The sequence below is a fragment of the Bacillus rossius genome, chromosome 3 (genome assembly GCF_032445375.1).
Source record: "Bacillus rossius redtenbacheri isolate Brsri chromosome 3, Brsri_v3, whole genome shotgun sequence".
NCBI classification, from domain to species: domain Eukaryota; kingdom Metazoa; phylum Arthropoda; class Insecta; order Phasmatodea; family Bacillidae; genus Bacillus; species Bacillus rossius.
In genome coordinates this window covers 7,958,658-7,983,507 of record NC_086332.1, presented here as the reverse complement: position 1 = coordinate 7,983,507, position 24,850 = coordinate 7,958,658, and the positions used below count along the sequence as shown (strand labels likewise).

The 24,850-nt window shown below is 37.4% G+C and overlaps 1 protein-coding gene across 1 annotated transcript; it reads right to left on the bottom strand.

Annotated features, from left to right (window-relative positions):
- Positions 1 to 8,116: 8,116 nt before the first annotated feature.
- Positions 8,117 to 18,913, bottom strand: LOC134530172 (1,5-anhydro-D-fructose reductase-like). Its single transcript, XM_063364810.1, has 6 exons — positions 18,670 to 18,913; positions 14,504 to 14,671; positions 10,401 to 10,583; positions 9,237 to 9,493; positions 8,833 to 8,992; positions 8,117 to 8,289 (listed from the first exon to the last, which is right to left on the bottom strand). Exons 1-6 carry the CDS (start codon positions 18,742 to 18,744, stop codon positions 8,188 to 8,190), a joined length of 945 nt encoding a protein of 314 aa, XP_063220880.1. The 5' UTR covers positions 18,745 to 18,913; the 3' UTR covers positions 8,117 to 8,187.
- Positions 18,914 to 24,850: the final 5,937 nt, after the last annotated feature.

The window sequence follows — 24,850 nt, the reverse complement described above, 5'->3', positions numbered from 1 at the left end:
AATTCTTTCAGAGTTGTAGCCCCTTGTCTCTTTTAAAAACTCCAGCAGACTGCTGTCGAGGACACGTCCAGACTCTTCTGAGCGATCTGCTGGAAGCTTTTTCAAAACGGCTTCCGGATCAAAAGGGCAAAGACCTGTAGTTCTGAAGGAGCTCTGTAGATTTTTTTTTATATTAGGAGCCAATGCATCCATCAATCTCTTTAGCAGCATGGGAAACTGTGGCTTTGGGATGGCGCCCCGTGTTCTTGATTCTTTTCTCCAGCTATCCAGAACCTTCCGCCATTGTTTCTTTAATGGTCCATAGATACCCACATCCAGTGGTTGCATCATGTGCGTCGAGTTAGGGATCAGAGTTGTAAAATAAATGTTGTTTTCTAGTGCAGTTTTGATGACTTCAGGTGAAAAATGAGACGCCAAATTGTCACCAATGACAACGACTTTTTCATTTTCTTCTCTGTGTTCCTTGATGTGCGGTAGCAATATTTTGAAGAACCATACTTCGAAGAGGTTCATATCAAACCAGCCGCTGCTGCTGTTCCTGTAAATAGTTTCAGGTGGCCCACCCAGTGTCCAGTTGTCGTAAAGGTGCTTCGATTTGTAGACAACCATGGGAGGAATCAAATGTCCTTCTGCTGTGCCACAGAACATGATGCTGATAGATGATTTTGAATGCTCCTGGACTCTTTCCACACGTTTGTGCCCTCGGCGTACTAGGACTTTTATCGCACCCGGGTCGTCTGTAATATTTGTCTCATCATAATTATAAATGAGAGCGGGACGTGTCTCCTCTAAAGCTGGTCTCAGATTCTCGAAAAACTCTTTTATCTCGTTAGGACCCACTGATGCCCTTGAAGTTTTGATGTTTGTGGCCAGTCTCTGCGTGAGGTTGTTCCGAGCTGCAAATTCGTTCACAAAGTCATAGCCTGGCAAATTGTCTTTCCACTGTTTTACAACTCTACCTTCCCTGTTGATAATCATTTGAACGATTGTTCGAATGTCAGCTTTTGTGAAAGGAAACCCCCAGTCTGCTAGTACACACAAGGTATCTGCTATTAATTTTTCACTCTGAGGTGTTAAAACAGTGGGGTGGCCTGGCTTTCCTTCGTGCTTGTGATGGATCCTGTTAAGAATTGTGGTCCTATTAATTTTGTATTTCTTGGCAGCACCTGCCTGAGTAAGTGTCCCCGCTCTCACTTCTGCAACAGCTTTAGCAAGGTCTTCATCACTATAATGTCTATAGTTTCGGGCACCGAGTTTTCTTTTATAAGTTCGCACCATTGTGACTCATCTGTAATGCAAATAAACACAAGGTTAACCTATAACAAATAGAAAAACCTTATATACCTACCACCGATTAAATCACATATGCACACATTTATATCTTAATCTACCAAAAAACTATATATGATTACGTAAATAATACTATAAACTTACCGAAAACTAAGCATCCAAACTGAACTAAGACGTATTTACGCACCACACTACAAACACTAACGACGAACACGCTCGGACTAGTCGGTGAGTCAGGTGATCGCAACACAACACACGCGCCCCCCTTACCGCGCCCCCCTCACCAAGCTACCCCCACCGCAACATGTCCCACTTCCCCCACCAACAACTCGTCCCACTTCCCCACTCCCCGCAGTAACCCATTCCCAGCACACACAGCACTCCCTTTCTGCCTCACAAGTCACGAGAATTCGCTCCGCACACGTTTACACCTTATTTTGGCACTCTGTTAAAGTAGCCCCAAAAACTGTCAAAGTTACCCTTAAAGTCAAAGTAACCCCGTTTTACGGTAGGTATTATGAAAGTGGAGGGACACAGAAGCTCATAATATATCGCCCATGTTTTGCAATGATTTATTTATCCTGCATTTATTTTTAACCAGATAAAAGACAAATTATTACAAATAATAATAAGCTAAAATCACACAATCATTTACCATCCCTTAAACACCATAGTCGCATACATTGAAGTTCATTTAAAAATTTTAAAAAATAAAAAATTATATCATTAAGAATAAATTTAACCGAGCCATTGTTCTTCATGTTTTTTTTTAAGAGAATACTATAAGAGAGGATGTAATTTAAATTATTTTAGGGCTAAAAAATAAACAATTTGCAGAAAAATAACAGTAACTTTAAAAATCTCGTCCACAACATTGGAATGTCTATAATAAAATTAATGCAAGTAACGTTGCTTGGAACTGGCAATTACATATCAATATTGACTAATAGCATCAATACTGATTGGTTTGTACTTTTGTCATTTCTCGAGACATACGTTGGGTCAGGCATAAATCATAAGTAGAGACCCGGGAATTTCGGGGATTCATTTAGTCGCAAGCTAGAATGCAAACCTTCACACTCTCGCACTGTGTTCATGATTGGCACGCAGTTATTTGGACACGCCCCTCTACGACCGTGAGCCAATGATGCCCAGCTAGGAGAGAATTAAGCGAATCAGGTAGTGCCAAATAACAAGGATAAAAATGTTCTCGCTAAGAAATCAACCAATGGGAAAGTAAACATGGGTCGAGCACACCTATAACTTTGAATTCTATCCTGAGGCCAGAATAATCCGCGAAATTTCCGGGTCTCTACTCATAAGAACCGCAAAAGTGGAAGAATAGTGGTATTTCCAGGAGTATCCTAATTCAAAAACAATGATAAACTTTGCCAGCGTGACTTCATTTGCTAGTACAGATCAAAAACAGAAATATATGTAACAAAATATATGCAACAATATATGTAACAAAATTTGTTTATAATTCACTGTAAAACCAGTTTCAAAATTATCTTCTTCTTTCTTTTCAATTCCAGCCATTTAGGCCTAAGTATTCAGAAACCTTTCGCATTACGCCAAAATATTTCATTTAATGTACGATTGCAAAATGTGTATTTATTTATTTCAAATCTACGTAACTATCATTTGATCACATATTTATGCCAAAGAAACGTTTCACACTAAATATGGAAAACCATATATTAGCTGTATCACAGTTGTATTTATTATTTATTTATTAGTTATGCCAGTTATATTGTCTCAGATGAATGGCTGAGTTTTTTTATTTTTAAAAATGCTTATATTTCCGCCATTTAATTATTTGTTTGTATTTCGGTTCCACCTTTCGTGTTAAGAAAAATGTTTGCACAGAGATGTTTGTAAACTTTATTTTAGAAGAAAACGGATGTGATACCATTAAAATAACCTTTACAATTATTTAAGACATATTGACGTACCGTATATAACGGTCCTCATTACTCGTGAGCTTATATAAATATCTAAGGTGCAGTGTAACAATTGTTTTGATACTAAGCAAATTTTTCAAGCGATCGCAAAATCGTAGATGTCTATCAATGCCTTATAAAAGTGCTAATATTTTCCAGCCCACTTATATGATTATTTTTTATCATTATGAGATTTTAAATCGGTACCTAGAAACTTATCTGCGCACAGCCTTTTAGTTAATGGCAAAATAACATGTAAGTACTTACATTTATTAGGAATAACAATATACCAACAATATTGGGAAATTATGGCATAAAATACTTCAGATTTTTAAAGATGTAATTCTTATAGCTACACTCACATAAAAGTACATAGCTACATCCTCTCATTGTATATGTTGAACAAAGTTTTACTTGACGCATATATTCCATATTATTTACATTATCAAAAAATAATCTATCTTCGGGCAAATATCTCATATTTTACTAATTTTATATTCAATGTGTTCTTTTGTCTAGCAAATAAATGTTAATACTGACTATTTCTGCATCTTGTTTGCTTAAGTAGCTAAAAAAAAAAAAAATTATAATTTTCATTTAGTTTTCAGTAAGGATCTTTAAATGGAAACTCCCGATGACTCGATATTCCGAAAGAAAAAAAAATATATACATGCAAATAACATTCGAACGATCAAAATAAGAAACTCCTAAATTATATCCACAAAAAGTACAATTACATGACACCAAAAACCTGCGATAAAAATTGCTTGGGTTACAACATCATACTATAAGTAGAGACCGGAAAAATTCGCGATTTCAATGACCTGTAGGATATACTCCATGATCCTCTATGCTCGCGGGAAAATTACATCTCCTCATTGGCTACTGACTCGTGTCACCTGTTAATTCTTCGTTACTTCTTTTGTTGAAAGTTTATCATTGGCCGAGTGTCATTCAGATAAACTGTGGCCCAATCACTGATGCGGTAAAAAGGCAAACGTATTTTGATTCTGGCCTATCGCGAAATGAATCCGCGAATTTCTCCGGTCTCTACTAATAAGCAAATACACGTAGTTCATTAACGAAGAATATGTCTAATTTGGTCCATGGTAGTAGGTGGGAGATTAGAAATCTCATTTTAACGCAAACTAAACAAACCATAATACCAACTAGGTCAAATTATAACATGTTTAGAAGGCAACACATAATCAAGAAAGGGCCAGGATTGTTGTCTAGCAATAATTGGATTGGCACGAAATTATCAAATGTTGAAATTAAAATTAATAGTTTTGAATACGATACCTGAAGGGCTTATATATTGATTTATATATATATATTTTATCGTATGACCCAATGAGCAAGTTATCAAACATAAAGTTAAATACTGACTTTGTGTTATTAAGTAAATTAAATATTTTTTTTTACGCTGCTTTCGAGCGTCGCAGGTTTCAGGGTTATAAAAAAATCATTGTATCAACCATTAAAGTTTGTATTTTTAGGTGATCTGAAGTCCAAATGATAGTGATAAAGTCAATTATTTCTACACAATTATATGTTCACTCACAATAAAATAAAAGTATAAAATACTCATACGCTGTTTTTAAACCTATGCCAAACATTGTAATAACGCCGTCTTAATCAATCATAGGTTTGAATTTTTTTAAATTTCGCTGTTATTCTTATCGCCGACAGTGATTTATGCTATCCCACCACAGTACCTGCACACGCGTTCAGCCTACTAGTAATAATACATGAAAGCTGAGTATATAAATGTGCCATGAAAAAATAATTTCTCTGTATTTTATGTAGCTGAAGTAGAGTAATTAAGGGGGTGCCTCCCATTTCAGGTCCAGATTTTATATTTACAGTTATCACAGATAAACTTGTAGACTTTTTGAATTGTTTAACTTTCACGAAATAAAAAATATATACAGCACATACGTTTTGCATAATTAGCTGCCAAAGTTACATTTTTAACGTTTTTGGGTTGTAAAACTAAGGAGAATTTAATTTTTTTGCAGAATTGAAACTTTTTAGGTTTAACTGCAATGCCACTGGCTACTTCAAGAAATGGTTCGAATTTATTTAAGAAAATAGTAATTAATTTTACCTGACATTTCAAAATTCTCAATTTTTTTATGATCTTGACAGCCAAGAAACATGAAATGAGTTTTTGTGATAGAAATTGAAACCATATCATGAAGTAGCCAGTGACATTGCAGTTAATCCTAAAAAGTTTCAGTTCTGCAATAAATTAAATTCTCCTTATTTATACAACCCAAAAACGTTAAAAATGTAACTTTGGCAGATAATTATGCAAAAAGTATGGGCTGTATATATTGTTCATTTCGTGAGAGTTAAAAAAATTTAAAAAGTCTGAAAGTTGATCAAAGATTAATATAAATATAAAATCATGACCTGAAATGGGAGGCACGCCCTTAAAGAAAGGGACGTTTCTTGCTAACTTCAGGTCTCTTGATGGCCGTTACCTCTAACGAGTCACACTCATGTGACGAGGGTCCGGGTTCGATCCCAGAATCACTGCATGACTCAGATATATGAGCATCGACCGTGTGACGTACAATGCTATAAACCAACATTTTCTGCTTCTTTCCGTGTCACTCCTAATGGGAAACGGTAGACTTCTGCGACTCCTAGAGTCTGCCACTTAGAGGATCGTGGCCGGTCCTAAAGTTCATCCCCATGAGCATTTATTTATTTACAGAATGTTTTAAATTATTTAATTGAATGCATGCCGCGAAGTCAAGGCTTGCCTCATTTTGTTTCACTTAACCACATAAATGTTTAGAAAGTACACGTGAAGTGATAACACAACAAAAAGTAAATAACTAAGTTACCGTTAATATAAACAATAATAAACAAAATGAAAATTAAATAAACACATTACTAGAATGTACAAAAAATAATACAAATTAAAAACTATAAGGGAATATATTATTATTAACTCTTAATATATAAAAATGAATATATAATAATAAATTTACATTAATACAGAAAAGATTCGTGAAGGAAAAAAGTTTCAGTATATATTTAGAACAATAGTAATACAACTATATGAAAACATGTTTTGTGATAGGGCATTTTATAAAAAAAATTAGCCAAAGATATAAACTACCCTAAAAATACTAGAACATTTTCTAATCATAATTTTTATATATTCGCACATATTAATAGTCAATAGTCACTGATACGACAGCTATATCTGAAAATTGGAATTAAGTAAGGTACGTGAGTAATGTATCCTTAAACATCGAATGGAATTTTGAAACCTGACAGACTGGGGTAGTCCAATCAGGTATGTACAGTAGCCACAGTACAATATCTTTAATCCTGCACGTCAATATGTATTATTGGGAATACCAAAAAATTATTATGTACAGTACAATGGTATTTACAACAATGTGTTATAAGCTACTGTATGGCCTACCATAATCTTTTATGTCACATTGTCTTAAGTCATTCTTTTCACAGCCACAGAACTTAAACATTTTTACTCTAATTTTTATACCTTCCCTGTTGTCAATATTTTCACCTTTAAAATCAATAAATCCAAGTTTTGAGAATATGTATGCGATATGTGGCTATTAAATAACGAGACTGTTGCTGCTACAGAAAAAGGACGTATGCGTCAGACGCCAGCGACCGACGCGTGTAGCATGAAGCTTTCTCCTTGGAATGCAGTGCCTATCGCTTCTGTAAAAAAAAAAAAAAAAAAACATAGCCGTAGTCATTGTTCGCTTTGCATCGGAGGTTGTTTTTGTGTTTCGCAGGAAAAAAAAAATGTTAAATGTGACATTAGTGCAACGGATTGTTGTGAAATTTTACATGAAACTTGGAAAAGACCGCTACTGAAACTTATAATTTATTGAAGGAAGTGTATGGAAATGAATGTTTATCGCGTGCACGTGTGTTTGAGTGGTTTAAGCGTTTTCAAGATGGCCGAGAAGACGTGATGATTCACGTCCAGGTCGCCCTTCCACGTCAAAAACGCATGACAATATCGAACAAATCGGAAATCTGGTTCAATCTGACCGTCGGTTAACTATTCGTGCGGTTGCTGAAACTGTAGGAGTTGACAAAGAATCCGTACGGAAAATTTTATAAACATTTTCAACATGCAAAAATGTGAGTGCCTAAATGGTGCCTAAAATTCTCACGTTTGAACAACAAGAAGTTCGCAAAAATGTTTGTACTGACACTTTGAATGCCATTTCAAATGACCCAAACTTATTGGAAAGGATAATAACATGTGGCGAATCGTGGTTTTCTACTTATGGCCCTGAAGCGAGGCGCCAATCAATGCACTGGAAGTGTCCAAGTTCACCGAGAGCTAAAAAGCTCGAATGAGCAAATCAAATTTCAAAACAATAGCCTAATGTTTTTTTTTTCTATATTCATGGGATTGTGTACCATCACTGGGTTTCTGAAGGTAAAACTATTAATCAACATTTCTACCTACACGTTCTTGCTGAACTCCATGAAAGAATAAGGAAAAAACTACCCGAATTGGTGAAGGACAAGTCATGAGTTCTCCACCAAGACATACGCTAGCTCATTCCGCATTATGTCAAGAGGTTTCAAACCAAGTACAGCATCCCAGTGTTAGAACATACGCCTTATTCGCCGGATCTTGCACCGTGACTATTCTATCTGTTTCTTAAGGTGAAATCTGCTTTAAAAGGAACAAGATTTCAGTCCGTTGAAGCTGTGAAAGAAAAAGCACACACGTTCTGAAGGAGCTGACACAAGAAGAATTCCAGCACCGTTTCCAACAATGGAAGATTCGCATGGAGTGTGGTACGGATAGAGGAGGGGTGTATATTGAAGGTGACAATAAGTAAATATGTATGAAATCAACATTATATTTTTACAGCATCAGTCTCTTTATTTAATAGCCACAACTCGTAGTCTGGATTAGCATAATACTATGCACTTACTCAGGAAAAATAGAGGTGTTGTACATCCGAGCTCGTCTTCCCTTATCGAGCACGTACAATCTGTCCATGTCATCGTCATCCAACTCGAAGTCGAACACCTGAATAAACAAACACTCAAAGTTACAGTATTCGTCGTTTTCCTGCATTTTCAAGCGCGCCAGTTTACAGTCCCTTCACTTCGAGGGGGCATTACCATATGCTACCCCCACCCCAGTAGGTCAATTTTCGTGCAATCTTTACTACTGACGTTCTCCCGTGAAATTGTCGATGTACAAATGTGCTAGTAGTATATACCTTACGTAAACAACTATGACCAGAAAGATTGATAGTTTAGAAACATTAGGCAGACTAAATGCTGGAAACTTGCATGTTTTGGCGGAATATGGACTCGGGCCAAAGTTTTAAAAAAATGGCATGCGCTGTAATCGGACTGGTGATAGCACCTCTCGTCCTACACATGTGCCGACAAGCATGTGAGTCTGGAGGAAGTGCCAGTGTCTGATCCAACAGGAGGCATGAGAGGCTGAAGTCTTGCCTACCTTTCTAATTCCTTCTTACACTGCATAATATCCGCCACTGAGATGCTAGAACTACAGGTTATAGAACGAGGCAAGTACCAGAGATAAATCACACACACACACCTGGAAGTTTTCCTTGATACGACTAGGATGCATGCTTTTGGGCACTGCAGCGATGCCTCTCTGAACAATGTGCCTCAGGAGCACCTGTGATGCTGTCTTGCTGTGTTTCTCGGCTATGCTCAACACCACCGGGTCACTCAGCGCGTTCAGGGCGGGGATTCTATGGACAGTCAAAGCTTCTGTTAGTTATTTCTATCAGTAAATATATGATCAAGTAAATTTTCAATGATCATTTAACATTTTTTTTCTGCTGGCAGGCAATAGGAACACTACATCTTTATGTCGTAAAAGAGCATAGTGTAATTCAGGCAGCTTGGCTGGCATTATTTCGATTCACATTTTCCCAAAGCAGGAGAAGATAAAATTTAAGTGACTGAGTAGTGCTGTTCTCAGCAGGTACTCACGATTCTGAGTCGAATCCCATCATCTTCATGAGCAACGGCAGGTCGGGCGAACCCAGCGGGGCGTAGGCGCACACCGCCACGTCCAGCGCCTTGCAGAATCCCACCAGCTCCTTCTGCTGTAGGTATACGTTCAACTCGATCATCAGAACGGCTGGCGGGATTCTGGCTGCCTTCACTATGCGCTTCAGCTGTCGGGCGTTGAAGCTGGCTAACCCGATGGAAAGAGTCCTTCCTGCTTCCACCTGTTGTTCCATCGCCTAGGAGAAATCACGTAAGTGCAGAACACAACGCATGGTTAAGGCTTGTGCTACGACGCAAATGTGGAACGAGGTGGCAGTGTAAAAGCACTGGAATCGCATTACAAAATATCTGGGTTCGATTCCCAGTTCAGGAATCCTGATTGGTTTTCCATGGTTTCCCGAAATCGCTCCAGGCAAATTTCGTTATGGTTCCTTAGGCCATGACCGATTTTTTCCCAATTTATTGTTTTTTTTAAGTTATGTAAAGCCATCAGTGAATCAGTGCCACTGCCAGCTACCTGTAAACACCACCTTCCTTTGTCTTAATGGATAATGTATTAAACAGTTCGGAAACTGAACAGGTAATACAAGTATTGTTAATTTTTACTTATAACACACACACATATATCTGTGGTGGGTGTGCAAAGTGTGATAAGTCACAAAACTATGATTGTGAGAAAACTGTATTTTAATGTTTAATTAAAGCTAATTTTTAAAACAAACATTTCAATATCTACATTGTGACAGAAGTAAGTTCGTAAACATTGTAATTCACATGTAAGTGTATATGATGTTTACATTACTACTACTTTTTGATTCTGGCAATAGTGATAAGTCATTTCACGATGTTTGTTGACTTATCACACTATATTATATATTAACTTAAAAAAAAATATAAGACTGTTACATAACTAGCCAATAAGCAGCAGGAGCGTATGCAGAATTTAATTTCGTTGAGAAGGGGGGATATAACCACGTGGACCGCTGTTTGCTTTCTTTTTTTTTTTCTTATATTTGTTGTTGGTGGAATAATAAATTTTTATAGATTTTAATTAGGATTTCAGGGAGAAGAGGGCGCGATTTATACCACTTCACACACACACCCCCCCCCCCCCTTGATCTTCATAGGTATAAGTCACCTTACCTTCCAAATGCTTACGATGTCGGTGGTATTGTCAACGACGCATAACCTCTGTTGGAGGTCAAGATATTCGTAACCAAACGGAAAATGTAATATATACATGTCGATATAGCTCAGCTGGAGTGCTTCCAGCGACTTTTTTAAGCTTTCCTCCACAAGTTCGGCTCGGTTAGCAGTGCTGGGCATCTGTAAAAAAACAGTCAACTAAATCCTAACAGCTGAATAGGCTTTTTTATTGTTTTTATTCCAACTGACCGGTCTTGGTATAAGAGGTCTGTGAATAGTATACTTTCAAAGTGACACTTATTGTAAAAAAAATTCATCATAAATTTACAAAGTATATGGATTACAGATTATCCAGTAGTCTTCGTAAATGTTCTTGTATTTTTGTTACTTTATGAGTTCTTAGCTTGGTAAATTAGCCTAACATTCAATAACTTGTTAAGTCTACAGCAAAAAATACTCTTCATTCATCCACATTCCTACTTACCCTGAATATAACTAAACACGAAACTTTGAAGTTTGGATCCAGTCTAGTTTCTACGAAGAATCAATTACTAAGTACTCTTGGTTTGTTTGAACTACATTATTTGTAGAAATGTCCGAATATTTACTGTAATTCCTAACTTTGTGCCTACTTCCATAACAACATTCGTAGTATTTATAATTTATACAATGCTTATTGGTTTCACTTTTGAAATACACAGCAAGCTTTTATTGTTGATGTAATGAGAATATAAAGTATTTAAATTAGCATATCTTCAATATTAAATATTCGACAGTTCTGTTAACTTCTGAATTCCAGATTAGAGATATTTAATGAGTTTTAGGTACGTTGAAATATAATTATGTATCGTATTAAAAAAATATGTACGAATATTTACCGTGTTATTTAACTAGGCCCCTATGTTTACGTGAACATAAAATGATATCACTAAACACATGGGCGAAAATTTTTGAAGGATTTTTTTTTGGGGGGGGGGGGGAGTTGTTGTTGGTGGCCAGCGGCATAGTGTTTATCATTAATCATTCTCATTTCCTAGTTTTATGATTTTGCAAGGACAAACGGGCCCTCTGAGAGAGGATTTTTATTCTTTGACCCGGGGGGGGGGGGGGGGGGGTGGTTTGTGAGAGGGACCTGTCCCTCTAAGATCCACCGAGATCTACACCCATGACTAAAACTCTTACAAAATTATTTTTAATGCCAGTTTCTACATCCAAAGACTTTTTAGATAACCATTTTAAATTTGGACTTCGGAACACATTATGTGACTTAAGAAACATCTTACATATACATGTTACAACTTTATCAACAGTTTAAAGTAAAACATGCTATCTTAACAATGAAAAAAATGGGTGCGTGTACTTACGTACGCTCGTGAGAAGTTATACTTCTTTAGCATCATTAAAAAATAGTTTTTAATTGCATTCCAATAATTAATTACAATAAAATAATAAAAAGGGCTGTAAAAAGATAGTCAACACAGTCAATAAAGTTCAGTTTAAATTTGAAAAATTAAATAAATAAATTTTAGAGAATAATAAATATATATGACATTATTTGTACTAAATATTATAAGATTCTTAATTTTAAATATTTATTATTGATTATTTAATATTTTAAAAGAAAATAAATAAATTTATTAATAAATTCAAAAATTTAATTTAAGTTTATTATATTATTTAAATATTTATTATTTTCTTAATTTAATATTCACTTTTCATTTTTATCAAAAAGTTTTCATTAAATTTGTTCATTTATTTTTATAAATATTTATTATTCATTCTATTTAATAATACATATTAAAATAAATATTTTAGTTTGATGTTCGATTTTAATTTTTATCATAATTATTTTATTAAATGTTTTATTAAATTTATTTCTTTATTTTGTAAATATTAAATAACTAATAATAAATATTTAACATTAATAATTTAATAATATTTAGTATTCATTATATTAAATAATAATATTTTAATTTATATAAATAAATAATACATACGGATAGTTAACCGCAATTTTATTGGAGCACTTGATAAAGTATAAAGGCCCAATTTTTTTTTACTAATATTTACGAATAGTAAATATAATTAATCAAAATATTCAATTTAAATCACTACTGAATATAATTTATTAGCACATATATAATTCGCACTTGTATGAAACTAAACACATGTTGTGAATGTAGAAACTAGAAACATGTGGATAAATATTATAAATATGAAAACAGTGATCAGAGGCGACGAGCGTGCCAACATGCGCGACTACTAGAAGTTCTATTTCTATTTTGTTGGTAGCTTTATTTCGAGACTTAATGAGCGGTTTAACGGGCAGCTTCAACCTGTTAATTTTGTGTTACAGTGATACGCGCGCATCTTAAAATTTCACTCTCATAATTTTTTCATAACGCGCCTAAATAAGTATAACTTCAATAGTTTTTGAAAATTTAAATTTGTTTTGGACAAGCGAGCTTGAGTGTACTTATGAATACAAAAGTTTTACATTATCACTATTTGTGAAATAATATAATAGCAAAAATAATCAATAATCAGTATAACATAATATTATATTGTTACGAACGCGAGAGACCAGACGACGATGCCAGGTTCGGGGCTGGCTGGCGGCCTTGCACGGCCACTGGCGTCACGCGCCGTGTCACGTGTCATCCACTGACGTAAGACATGCCACGCGCGCCTGGCCGGGTTACAAGGGTCGTCGCTACCCCCCTACCCCCTCCGCACCCACGCATCGTCCTGCCTCGGCGCTGTTATCCATCGCTGAGCGGCCTTGGGAATTCCGCGGGTCGCCGCGTGGAGTGGCAAGAATAAACGCCGCCTTTCTCGATGTTTCGGGAGTCGGGTCGGCCCGGGATGATGCGACTCGTCACAGCTGCTCTCGTCGGTTCGAGAAGGGCGCCCCTGAGGTACTTGAGCAGCGACGCCGGCCTCCCGGACGAGTTCAGCGGAGTTCCGCGTGAGTGCTGAGTTCCGAGCGAGTTCCGAGAGTTCGGAGAGTTCCGCGAGTGAAGGGAAGTGTGACATCGGCGAAAAGAGTGAGAGACCCCAACCCTCTCCCCCCCCTCCCAAACGAGAGTGGCGCGACGCCGAGTTCGACTGGATCGTGAGAGTGCGGCGACCGAGTGGCGCGAAACTGTGTGTGTGGACAGGCGCGTGGTAAGGGGAGAACCACTGTTGAGTCTAGCTCCAATGAGGAGTGCAGACTGCGTAATTTGACAGACATTGAGTGACTTGAGAATAAACATTTTTTGAATGCTAGTGACTTGTTATCGCACATTTTTAAGTATAATTATTTATTTATAAAACTAACAAAACTTAATTAGGCTATCCCTTACGAAACCGGTTGTCCTCCTCGCATAATCGCAACAATAGGCCTATAACATATAATCAACAATTTTTTGCGTATTACTTTAAGTTGCATCTGCCTAGGTCCAAACACAACGATGAAGATAAACAAGTACTATGTACAACACAACGACGATAGAACTGACGAACATAGAAGGTTTCCAATGACAACAGGTTGCGACAATTCGGTAACTTACATCTGTTCCCATCATCAGGCACCAACAGATTGATATTGTTGTTATACTATTTTTCACGACTAAGTTCCTTCAACGGAATTCTTGTGCTGTCTGGTGTTTAGAGGTCCGTGCTGTCGTCGTTGTATTGTCAATTTTACTTGTTTGGTTTCACCGTTGGTTCCGTTTGTCCGAAATCTCGGATTAGAAATAAGGGCCGGGATGGAATTCTCTAGACGCGGCGTCATGGAACTGCAGAGTGAACGAGAGTGCCTGTTTCGTCGGCGGGACTTCCACGCCGAACTACAAAGTAAGGTCGTCGAGCCAACGAGGATAGCTAAGCCCTCACGGGTGAACCGACCCAGTTTGCAAGATTCCTTACTTGTGGTTTGCATCGGGAAACACAAGCTGTTTCTTTGCGAGCATTCGTTTGCGCAAGCAAGGAAATAGTTTATTTTCAAAAGCATTATATTGACCCGGGTTATTTGTTGGCATTAGTTTCTGACTATTCTCACCTGTATATTTGACAACGCACACGCACTCAAGGAAATGATCTTCACGAGTCCTTACCTTTGTGGCTATAAACAGCTCCTCCCTCGTGATCCTGCCGGAGCGCAGCCACTTGTTGAGGGCTGAGCCGATGGCTTCCTCGTTGCAGTGCCAGTAGCCGGTGTCGATGAACCTGTAGCCGGCCTCCAGAGCTGCGTCCACCATGGGTTCGATGACTTCGCTCGCCGCCTGCGTAACACGGACTTACCAGCAGGCTGAGTAGGCTTGAGCATAGGGCGGCAGATTTTTGGGGCGGCAAATTTGGGGACCGATTATTTTTTTTTGTTACCTCATAGAAATCAAAAATATTTCTGCATGGAGGTTTTCTGTTTTCTGATGTTTTACAGATATAAGTCTGCAACAAATTTTGTCGATGACTTTCCCCTCTCCCTTGTCATTGTACGTTCCGTGAATCCGTGTAGCAAACTTCCATATTATAGAGTAAAACAGCTAATAGTTCGCCGCCCCTTAACCAGTAATCGGCCAAAAATTATTTTACGTGCAATTTCAACGAAATTGTTGGATTGTAAAAATAATCTAGGACATGAAAATTGTAGAGGCAAGGGTGGCAAAAACTTTACAGCCTATACCTTGAAAATTTGTAAATCCGACCCTGGATGAGTCACTAGTAAGCCCAACGGGAAGCACGCAAAGCAAACACCACTTCAGTAACTAATAAGGAAAAAAAAATCCTTGTAATTTACCAATTGCATTAATCTCCAGAGAGCCAAAGAAACCGCAACTTATACAGTTCGTCCATAAAAGAATGCCCCAGTTATGAAATTTCATAGTATCAACTGTAAGCGTTGTGGAAAGTTGGTTTGAAGTCACAATAAAAGAGCAAATCAAGCAGATTTAGACAAGCGCATACGCAAATATTATTTGTTGTTTTCTCGCTTGCAGCACGAAAGAATGGCTCTTTCCCCAATTAGTAGAGGGTGAACATGTAAACTTTATTTGGCAACAGGATGGAGCCCCTCCCCATTGGAATCCATTTGTATAATTGTTGAACGTCGTAGAACCTGACCGTTGGATTTGTCGTAATGGTCGACACGACAGAGTTCTTTTTCGCTGACCTCCAAGTCCACCTGACTAAACGCCATGCGATTTTGTTTTCATTTGGGGCTTTATAAATGATCGTGTCTACGTTCCGCCGCTATTTAATGACTTGCCAGATTTGAGAAGAGACTATTGCTTCCATTTCTCCTGACATGTTAACCAAAGTGTGGGAAGAATTGTACTTTAGGTTGGATGTGTGTCGTATGATTAAAAATGCACATATGGAACACTTGTAAGAAAAACTAGGCTAGTTTACCTTCTATTTGATTTATTATTTGTTTTAAATAGTCTAAATTAAACTATTATAATATACCACCGAAAATGGGACATTCCTTTTGTGTAAGTCTGTCTTTTGCAGTTGTGTATTATTTTTGATGTTAGTACCACTCCCATAAATGTTTACCCTTTCTCGAAAGTGCACATAATTTGTTGTCACTGTGGCAGAAAATCTTGTACTACCATTACGTTACTCTAAGATATTTGGGCAATATTATTGTTACCATTCAAGCTGAACATAAAAAAGTGTGATCAAAAGGTGGCCCTTTAGGATACTTCGTGCTTCTTTAAGGGTAAAGGATTATATTGAAACCAATGTTGACATGCAAACATAACTGTTTTTACCCCATACACATGCATCCTGAAAGAAAAAATTTCTTTCAGCTCGTCCGATACGTGCAGGTAGATTTTGTCGTTTATATTAATTTTGAAAAATTCTGGAACATTTTAGAAAATTTTGGAACATTATGTTAATTTTATGTACACAGTATCCTGTTTGTTAAAAAAATATTGCACAATTATATATAATATTTTCGCATATTTCATGCATCCAAAATTTTTAGAATGTTTTCTATTTCATCCATCCATCAGTGTCGTAGAATTTCCAGAATATTCTAGATGAGAATAACATGGGAATGAGCTTGGCATTTGCCTGGCGTAGATGGGTTGGTAGGTTTTGTGCTGTCCCGGTGGTGAAATCTCTCGTGATAATGACATAACCATTCAATGACTCCCATCATAAGCCAAGCAATAAACCAAATTTTTCTTCCTTTGCGATAAGGATTGAAGATATCAATACATTCAGGCAAAACATTTGGTAATAATTATAAATTTTACAACGATTTTTATCGGGCTCTATATTGTGTCTACCTGAGGGGGTAATGAAGTTTTGTTCCGTGACGTCATTTTGGTAACCCCTTGGGGTATTTATGTATTTAATTTTTGAAGGAATTTTTGTTTGTGTAGTTTTATGCTCACATTTACAGTTTTTAATTAATTCTAATTTATTATTAATATACACGCTACGTTTTATTTACTTATTTGTTTAAGTTTAAAATTCAAATTAGATGTTAGGTGTTTTAAAACATATTGTGTTTCTAAGTTCTATTAAAGCTTTTATTTGACTGGCATAACCGTTATAATAGCTAAGCGACCGTAAGGGTAGATGCTACATAGATCATTTATGTAAACTTATTTTTAAGTGGGCTTATGTGTTATCAGCAGGCTATCCCGCTTCACACAAAACAGATAAGGCAAAAGTTGTCTGAAATTGAGAAAAAAAAAATTATTTATTCAATCTAAGCTTGTAAATGATAAGGTTCTTTTCAGCTTACGTTATCGTCTTGACAGCCATGAACAAAAAAACAAAACTTTAATAATAATAATAAAACATTTTACGTAACTATAACAAGGTTCCCTATTATGTGTAGGAATGAAACGCTTAAGGCCAGTTTGCTTCAAATCACATTCAATTTTCAATTAAATAAATCCCTTGAATTACACATGACGTCACTGAAACGTTGTAACCGCGACCATGATGTCGTTCAAGGTATTAAATTCTCCGATTCCTTTCGGACATATTATAATCATTTTTGTCCGAACGTATGGCGGATATTACAAATGTGTTTTTTTTTTGTCAAAGAGATAAAAATTATTTTTTGTGTGAGGGAAATAGGAACCTTACTTAAAATGGCTTTGTGAGGAAAATTTCTTTACAATGATATTTTTATGACATTTTACAAAGTTTTGATAAACTTAATGGCTAGAAACAGGATTAAAAATATCATTAAATAATCGTTTCCATCGGTAAATTAAAAAAAAACTTATAAAATTCAGCTTCAATAAACCATTTTAGCTACCTAATTTTAAGATTTTCTGAATTATAAAAATAATTCTCGTTTAAAGAGGAAAAGGGGTCTAAAAAATATATGCTTAATATTAACTGAATGTAAGTCTTGCAGTAGACATATTGTTGGTTTTTTTATTATTCAATGCACGAAGTAGCCAGAATAACTACTGAGAATAAATACATTTTCCCCTTGAATTCAGTTGCAAAAGTGGCGCTGACGGGATAATTGACCACTAGGTGCGCTGGCTTTGTAGGACAGCGAGTGGCCGTGACGAAATATGTTGTATTCTGTAGTCCACGGACTGCTAACGGAAACTTGGGCGTACACTACGTTCATAAAAGAATGCCCCAGTTATGAATTATAATATTATCAACTGTAGGCATTGTAGAGTTTTAGTTCAAGGTCACAATTAAAGAGTAGCTCATAAAGTTTTAGATAAGCGTATGCGCAAATACTGCTTTGTTGTTTTCTCGTTTGACCTACGCAAAATGGCGACTCCTGAGTGTAAAGCGTCTGTGTTCTGCAATTTGCAAAGGGCGAATCTGTAATTTCAGTTCAACGTTGGTTTAGTTTAATGTTTAATTGATGGAGTCACTGGCCGTTGGATTGGTCGTAATGGTCGAGACGACAGAGATATTTTTCGCTTGCCTCAATGTTCATCTGACATAACGACATGCAATTTTTTTTCCCTTTGGGGCTTTATAAATGATCATGTCTACGTTCCACCGCTATCTAATGATCTGCCATAGTTGAGACACAGAACTAAAGAGACCCATTACTCCGGACGTGTTAACCAAAGTGTGGGAAGAATCGGAATTTAGGTTGGGTGTGTACCGTAGAACTAAAGGTGCACACATTGAACACTTGTAAGGAAAAAACCAGATTAGCTTAGCTTCAATTTGATGTATAATTAGTTGTAAATAGTCAAAATTAAACTGTTATAGTATACCAATATACCAATGAGACTGGGACATGCTTTCATGAACATCCCGTACTTCTCACCATGAAGGTTCCGAGGCCGATGATGGGCATCTCCCTGTTGTTGTTGAGCTTCAAGGCGGGAGCTCTGTCGGTCATGGCGCCTGTGGCGCGCGCCGACAGACAAGTGCTGCTGTATCTCCAGACCGGCGTGATATCAGCACACTAGGGAGGGAGTGGACCGAGGGCGAAGTTCGCCACGGTAACTCTAGAGACCGGAAAAATTCGCGGATTCATTTCACGACAGCCTAAAATTCATAAAGTTATACCTCAGTGCTGCCTCTGCCATTGGCTCGCAACTCACCTGGATGACTCCAGGCCAGTGAGAAACACTCAATCGAAGCTGTGTCGAATCACAGGCTGCTACATTGCGACACCTTCGCAAGACAGCAGCCAATAAGAGGGTGACATTTGACCGAGTGTACGTAGAACTATAAAGTTCATCCTAGAGGTCATTGAACGCGCGAATTTTTCCGGTCCCTAAGTATCTCCATAGCAATAACATATCTCAGGTATCTGCTACAGCATAAGCAGCATCACTAAAATAAAAGTTACCAGTAGTAGGGATGCGGTTTTTTTTTTTTTTTTGCTTTATTGTAACGTGTATTAAACTGACGTCTAACCCACTGCCTCGCGGATAGATGTTGAATGATTGCGGTTGTGCCCGACCCCAATCAGTGATTCCGTGCACTGATACACGAGACTATCTCAGGAGGGGGGAGGGGGGGTATGTTGGCCACGTGGCGGGAGGCAGCGGTACGTCGGCAGAGTCGACTTCTTGTGCCCTTGCTGGCCGTCCCAGGCGCCACACACACAGTAATTGGTCACTACGGTGAATGTTCAGAATATACGGAAATAAACTACGGAGTAAACTGCGGGGTTTATTTTACAAACCACTCTCGTACATGGTGCTGCCCGTGTAGCTGTCCTGTCCGGTGCGTGGGAGCAGCTCGTCCATCACCACATCACAACACAGGTTTACATAATGAACCCGGGCAGCCGAGGGAACAGCGCGTTCCAACGACTCTGCGCTTTGGCGCGCTTACAGAGAGCTAAACACAGAACACACAGCAAACAGGGTAAGAACAATACATACACATAAGAATGCTAGGAAAAGTTATAATACATAAAAAAAAACCTAGCGTACAGCAAAAATTACAAAACAGCAAAAGTCCAAAAATAGCACAAATGCAAGGTCAATAAATGGGGTTAAAAAAACCTGGCAAACATCAGAAGGAGCCGAAAACAGGCAGGAAAACAGGCAGAGGCAAGGACCTGAAAAGCCAGGGCAGACAGACAGGAGGCGTCAGCGGAGACTACAGGTCATCACAAGGTCAGAGCTCAGCATCAGGGAATCCTGCGGTGGGGGCGCGCCACCGCTGGGTCCTAGTCAGCAAGTGCCTTGATGACCGGGTTGAGATGGGCGCGCGTCGAGTTGCTGGCGAAGGCGCCACGTGTCCCGGCGCGCGCGTCCCTCCCGGAGGACTGAGTTCTATTGGCGAGGCCGCGGGCCGCCGGACCGTTCCCGCGCGAATTCCGCGCGCCAAAACCGAAAGACCGGACAGGCCAACTAGTTTCGCGTAATTGCACAGTGAACAATTTTTAGCAGACAAAAAAAAGCCTTCCATGGTTTTAAAAATTATTACTGTAAATTGTTACAGAATTTATCTCCACAAATCGGCGAAGCTTTCCTTCGTCCTACATTGATAGCGTTCTCTCGCGTCTATCGATACATCGTTATAGCGTGGGCCGGTCGGCGCACTGCACTGCATACGTCGACACCACGGCAACGGGCAGTAATGACCAAAGTGACCGGAGGGAGCCCCAACAGGTGTCATCAAAACAACATAAAGTACCTTCGACATGATTTGATACAAAATAATGTGACAGATAAATTAGTGAATATTTTGGATGTATTTTGCATTCAACAATACAACTATTCGGTAGAGTTTTTAATCATTGAAAAATGTAGTAAGAGATGAAACCACTTTGCTATATTATAAGAGCACACAACAACAACAAAAAAGTATTAATAATATAGATGACATTCATATTCCCTTTGGTAGCTTCTATATTGTGACACAAAAAATTTTTATTAGCACGACAAATGCATTTTCTTTATTTTCTACTACTTTCGCACTTCAATTACAATTTTCACGAGTATATTTAACATTCAATTTAACTTTCATTAATTTTTTCCCCCTTTTACAAGAGATAGATACATACGAAATTAAACTGCGGGCGCTATTTTCTTACACCTTCTCAAAGACAAGTTTAGACAACGAAAAAATACCATTGAAAAAAATGATAGTCTTAGCACAATACGTCATATCCATTTGAATGAAACAGCATTGGTGGAACGTTTTTGCCAGTGTAGAGGTGAAATTTGAAAAACAAAATTTAAAAAACACACGTTAGCAGTAACACCTGAAAGTAATATCAACTAAAGCAAATCTATTTCGGAGACTTATTTAACTTTTTTATTCTCATCTTATTATAATCGTTTATGCCTTATCATGCTTAATACAGAAGCATAAGTTTTGTTAAGCAAAAAGTCTATAAAATTATTATTTTCATTAAAAGTGAGAAAATGTACACCCATTTAGCTTAATTTTAATCAACACTACCATTTAATAGTTTCGGAGGATTGAAACTCGTAATAAAGCCATGAACTAACTGTCATCAGATGATAAAAATTTCCTATATTTACCTGTTTTTTTCTTACTGCTACAAAAACGGTTCAGTAATTAAAACATTCAACATACACACTTGCACATTTATTTACGTATTGGTATATGATATAACTGAAACTGTGGAAGTTAGCATAATCTACAATAAAAAGAAACTTGCATGATTTACAATTTTTTAAAAAATATTCTCTCCCTAATTGAGTGGAAAGTTAGTGAGTGTAATTTTATCCGGATTAATCATTTCCCATAATACACTCAAACGAAGAATAATATGTTGGCACATGTAAGATAAATAAAAAATAAATAGGCATGTATTCATACATGACCACTTTCGAAGTTTCAACCCAGAATGGTTTGTAATGAGTGAAACCTTATATAGACCTGACATAATAGTGTGTGTATTACTTTACTTATAATGTTTGGAATTTTATCATACATTTTTTCAGTGATAAAATAATTGTGCGAGAGAAACCGCAGGGGGTAAGTTGTTTTAAGTTTTTCAAATCAATGCATTACCTAATGTTTCTTAACACACTGTAAAGAACGTTGTAACTTACTCTTGGCTTATGGGCTGCAATTTCCGGTGGTGAGTCATAGGTCCCAAATTAATTTCTCAGTCGGGATGGACATATTTTTATTATACCAGAAGCAGCAAAATGGGAAATGAGTGACACTTTACGTCATTTAATATTTATCACATGTGTACAAGCCTGCGGAAGAGTTTTTAAAACACTTGCAGCAATGTAACAGTTTCAAATGTTGGCATAAGAGCCAATAGTAAATTTCAATTCCCGCACTTTTCGAAACAACTGTCGCGAGGACGCGCTAGTGTTTATAGTTTCAATGTCCGCATTTATTTTCCTACTAACAGCGCTGAGGTCGCTGGACAGTAGCATACTTCTTGGAAACACAAGTACATAGTATCACGGCAAGACCTCTTTCCTCCCGCCACTGTCGCCGTGACCAAAACCGCGTCGTAGCCTATGCTCCAGCTAAGACTACCTGAACTTTTTGCACACGCGTAGCTTCAGCAGGAAGTATGACCTCACACCCAGATGCCCAGCAGACCTCAGCAGCCTGCAGCCTTGGGATATAAAGGAACGCTCGCTGTGAATCATCTGCAGACATTTGCTGGGCATAAAAACTTGCACCTGGATATATGTTTTTAAAAGTGTTGTGTGTCTAAACCAATACCAGTTGCGTGTCCAGGCCAAGCTAAGTTTGATATAAAAATGGAGCTAAAAGCTGCTACAGCTGGTGCTAATGCTGATTTTATCATAATAGTTTCCCATTCCCAAAAATTAATAATAATATGGCGGCAAAGAAAGATTTTTAAAACATTATGTCTACAAATTAATGTTTGATTTAATTTTGAACGATGGTAACTTATTCCGCAATTTTGTCAGACTAACAAAATTTTATTTCAAAAAACTTCTTTGTTTGGTAGCTCCTAAAATATCCGAAAAGACTGTAGCTACAGGCGATTAGTGTATATATAGAGGCAATCGATTTCTTTCTTTCTTTTTATTGTTCCCGAACAAATATATTATTTATTATTGACTTATTTTTAATATAAGTATTAATATTTCTTACAAAAAAAATTCATTGGGCATTGGCTTTGGGAACAAGGAATTCGTTAAGTTCTGTCATTACCGAAGTTGGTAGAGATTCTGGCATATTGAAACATTATTCTGGAAAATATATTTGTAGCCGAGATTGCCCAGTTTCTGAAAATTAAAGGTTGTGGTGTTGATTGGTAGGCTACTATGGCATAGGAAGAACATGCATGGACTGAGTATATTGTAATGGTAACAATATTATTAATTTTTTAATAAAAAAGTTGTTTAAGTGATGAAGTAAGAAATAATTAAAGATATTTTAATCAATCCATGTGCCTTGTCCACGTCCACTCAAAATCATAAATTATGCTCGAAGATCGACAATACAAAATAAAAAGGAATAAAAAGGGTTGGGTTTCGGCAGAACTGACCTATTCCTGGAAACAATTAGCTTTAGCTTGAAGAGTTACATGACACCATGTCATTGTCTCAATTCTATATACACACAGCGATCCTTACACTTTTGGAAGCCCAGTCACCACCTGCTTATAATTACCGCGCTGGCTAACCTGCTTTCAGATAAGAAAAAAAATGTTGTCTAATAAGGGAGGGGGGGGGGGGGTAGAACCCCTAACCCCCCCCCCCCCCCTGGCTGTGCCCCTGGATAGGAAGCATGTGCAGATTGAATCACCAGTAAACAGTGGTAACATTTTCCCACAGTTCGTTCTTCTGTTTATTTCACATGATTTAGTTTAATTTACTTTTCTTGTTAGTTTATATGGTTAGTAAAAGTAATTCTTTTAATTCATTTTAAATATTAGTTGCGGACACAATCACCAACTTGACTAATGCAATGTGTTGAAAGGGTGCGTTCTGCCAGTGGGGACTGGTACTGGTGGGGTGGGGACCGGGCTTTACTATCATAGGAGGTAAGACGTCACTGTAACGTAATTAATGTTGAAAAACGGTTGTTGGACCCCGCGGCGCAGACATTACTAGCCAGGGATGAATGTAAACAGACCGAGGCAGAGGTGCGCGCGCGCTACCCACCAGCGAAAACGTGCCATTTGCAAAACGAATAAGCCAAGCTGGGTTTCCATCATTGTCGCGCTAGTTCAGACAGTAGTTATAAATTAGGCCATAATCACTGGAATGAAATCATTGACAAATAATGAACTACTTGAAATTGTGACCGTATTAATAAGAAGTAGAAAAAAACATTATGAGGAGAACATTGGTAGATTGCCACACGGGAGACAATCAGTACGTCGGCGACGGCTGGCGTTCGGTGCACTGCACTCACTCGCCCACCACTCCACTGGGTTGTGTTCTGGTTGCACACGCATGTGAGGCAACGAGATTACATAACGACCTGTGCGAGTAAAGAAGAAAATAATAAATACTTAGTCATATCGGAAACATTTAACTCAATATTTTGATCGGGCTTCGTATAATTATAAGTATTAGTTCGCAGCCTGCCGCGAGCTTCATTAAGAGGACACACCCAAGGGGACACACCTAAAGAAATTTCTCGGAAATAGCCACTGTCAGGCGACGGAATGCTGTAGTCGAAATCACTTTTTAACTTCATATTTGTAATATTGTTCCAAATCATTGCAGAAATGGTACCTGATCACGAATGATGATGGCTTGTAAGAATTAATAATAAACACTGTCATTAAAAAAATCATTTTCATAAAAAAAAGTAATTTAAAACGGATTTTACAATTCAAACACTACACTTTAGCCAATGTTTTGGATGTCTAACGATTATGGTGAAACAATAATTAACTGAAGAAAACAAGGCTTTACATAGTTACCACGTAATCGTAAAAACGTGGCTACCCCCTGTTAATTTGTAGTTTCCTTTATGTATTACACATGGAGTCGTATTTGATAATGTATTGTAAAAAAAATAAGTATGAAGTTTAAGAGAATTTTGATATTTTTGTACGA

Excerpts from the sequence above, each read along its gene's own strand:
- LOC134530172 (XM_063364810.1), bottom strand. The coding sequence starts at position 18,744 with ATGACCGACAGAGCTCCCGCCTTGAAGCTCAACAACAACAGGGAGATG. Across the intron at positions 14,672-18,669 it reads TCGGCCTCGGAACCTTCATG|GCGGCGAGCGAAGTCATCGA; the intron begins GTGAGAAGTACG and ends CGTGTTACGCAG. Across the intron at positions 9,494-10,400 it reads ACATCGTAAGCATTTGGAAG|GCGATGGAACAACAGGTGGA; the intron begins GTAAGGTGACTT and ends GATTTCTCCTAG.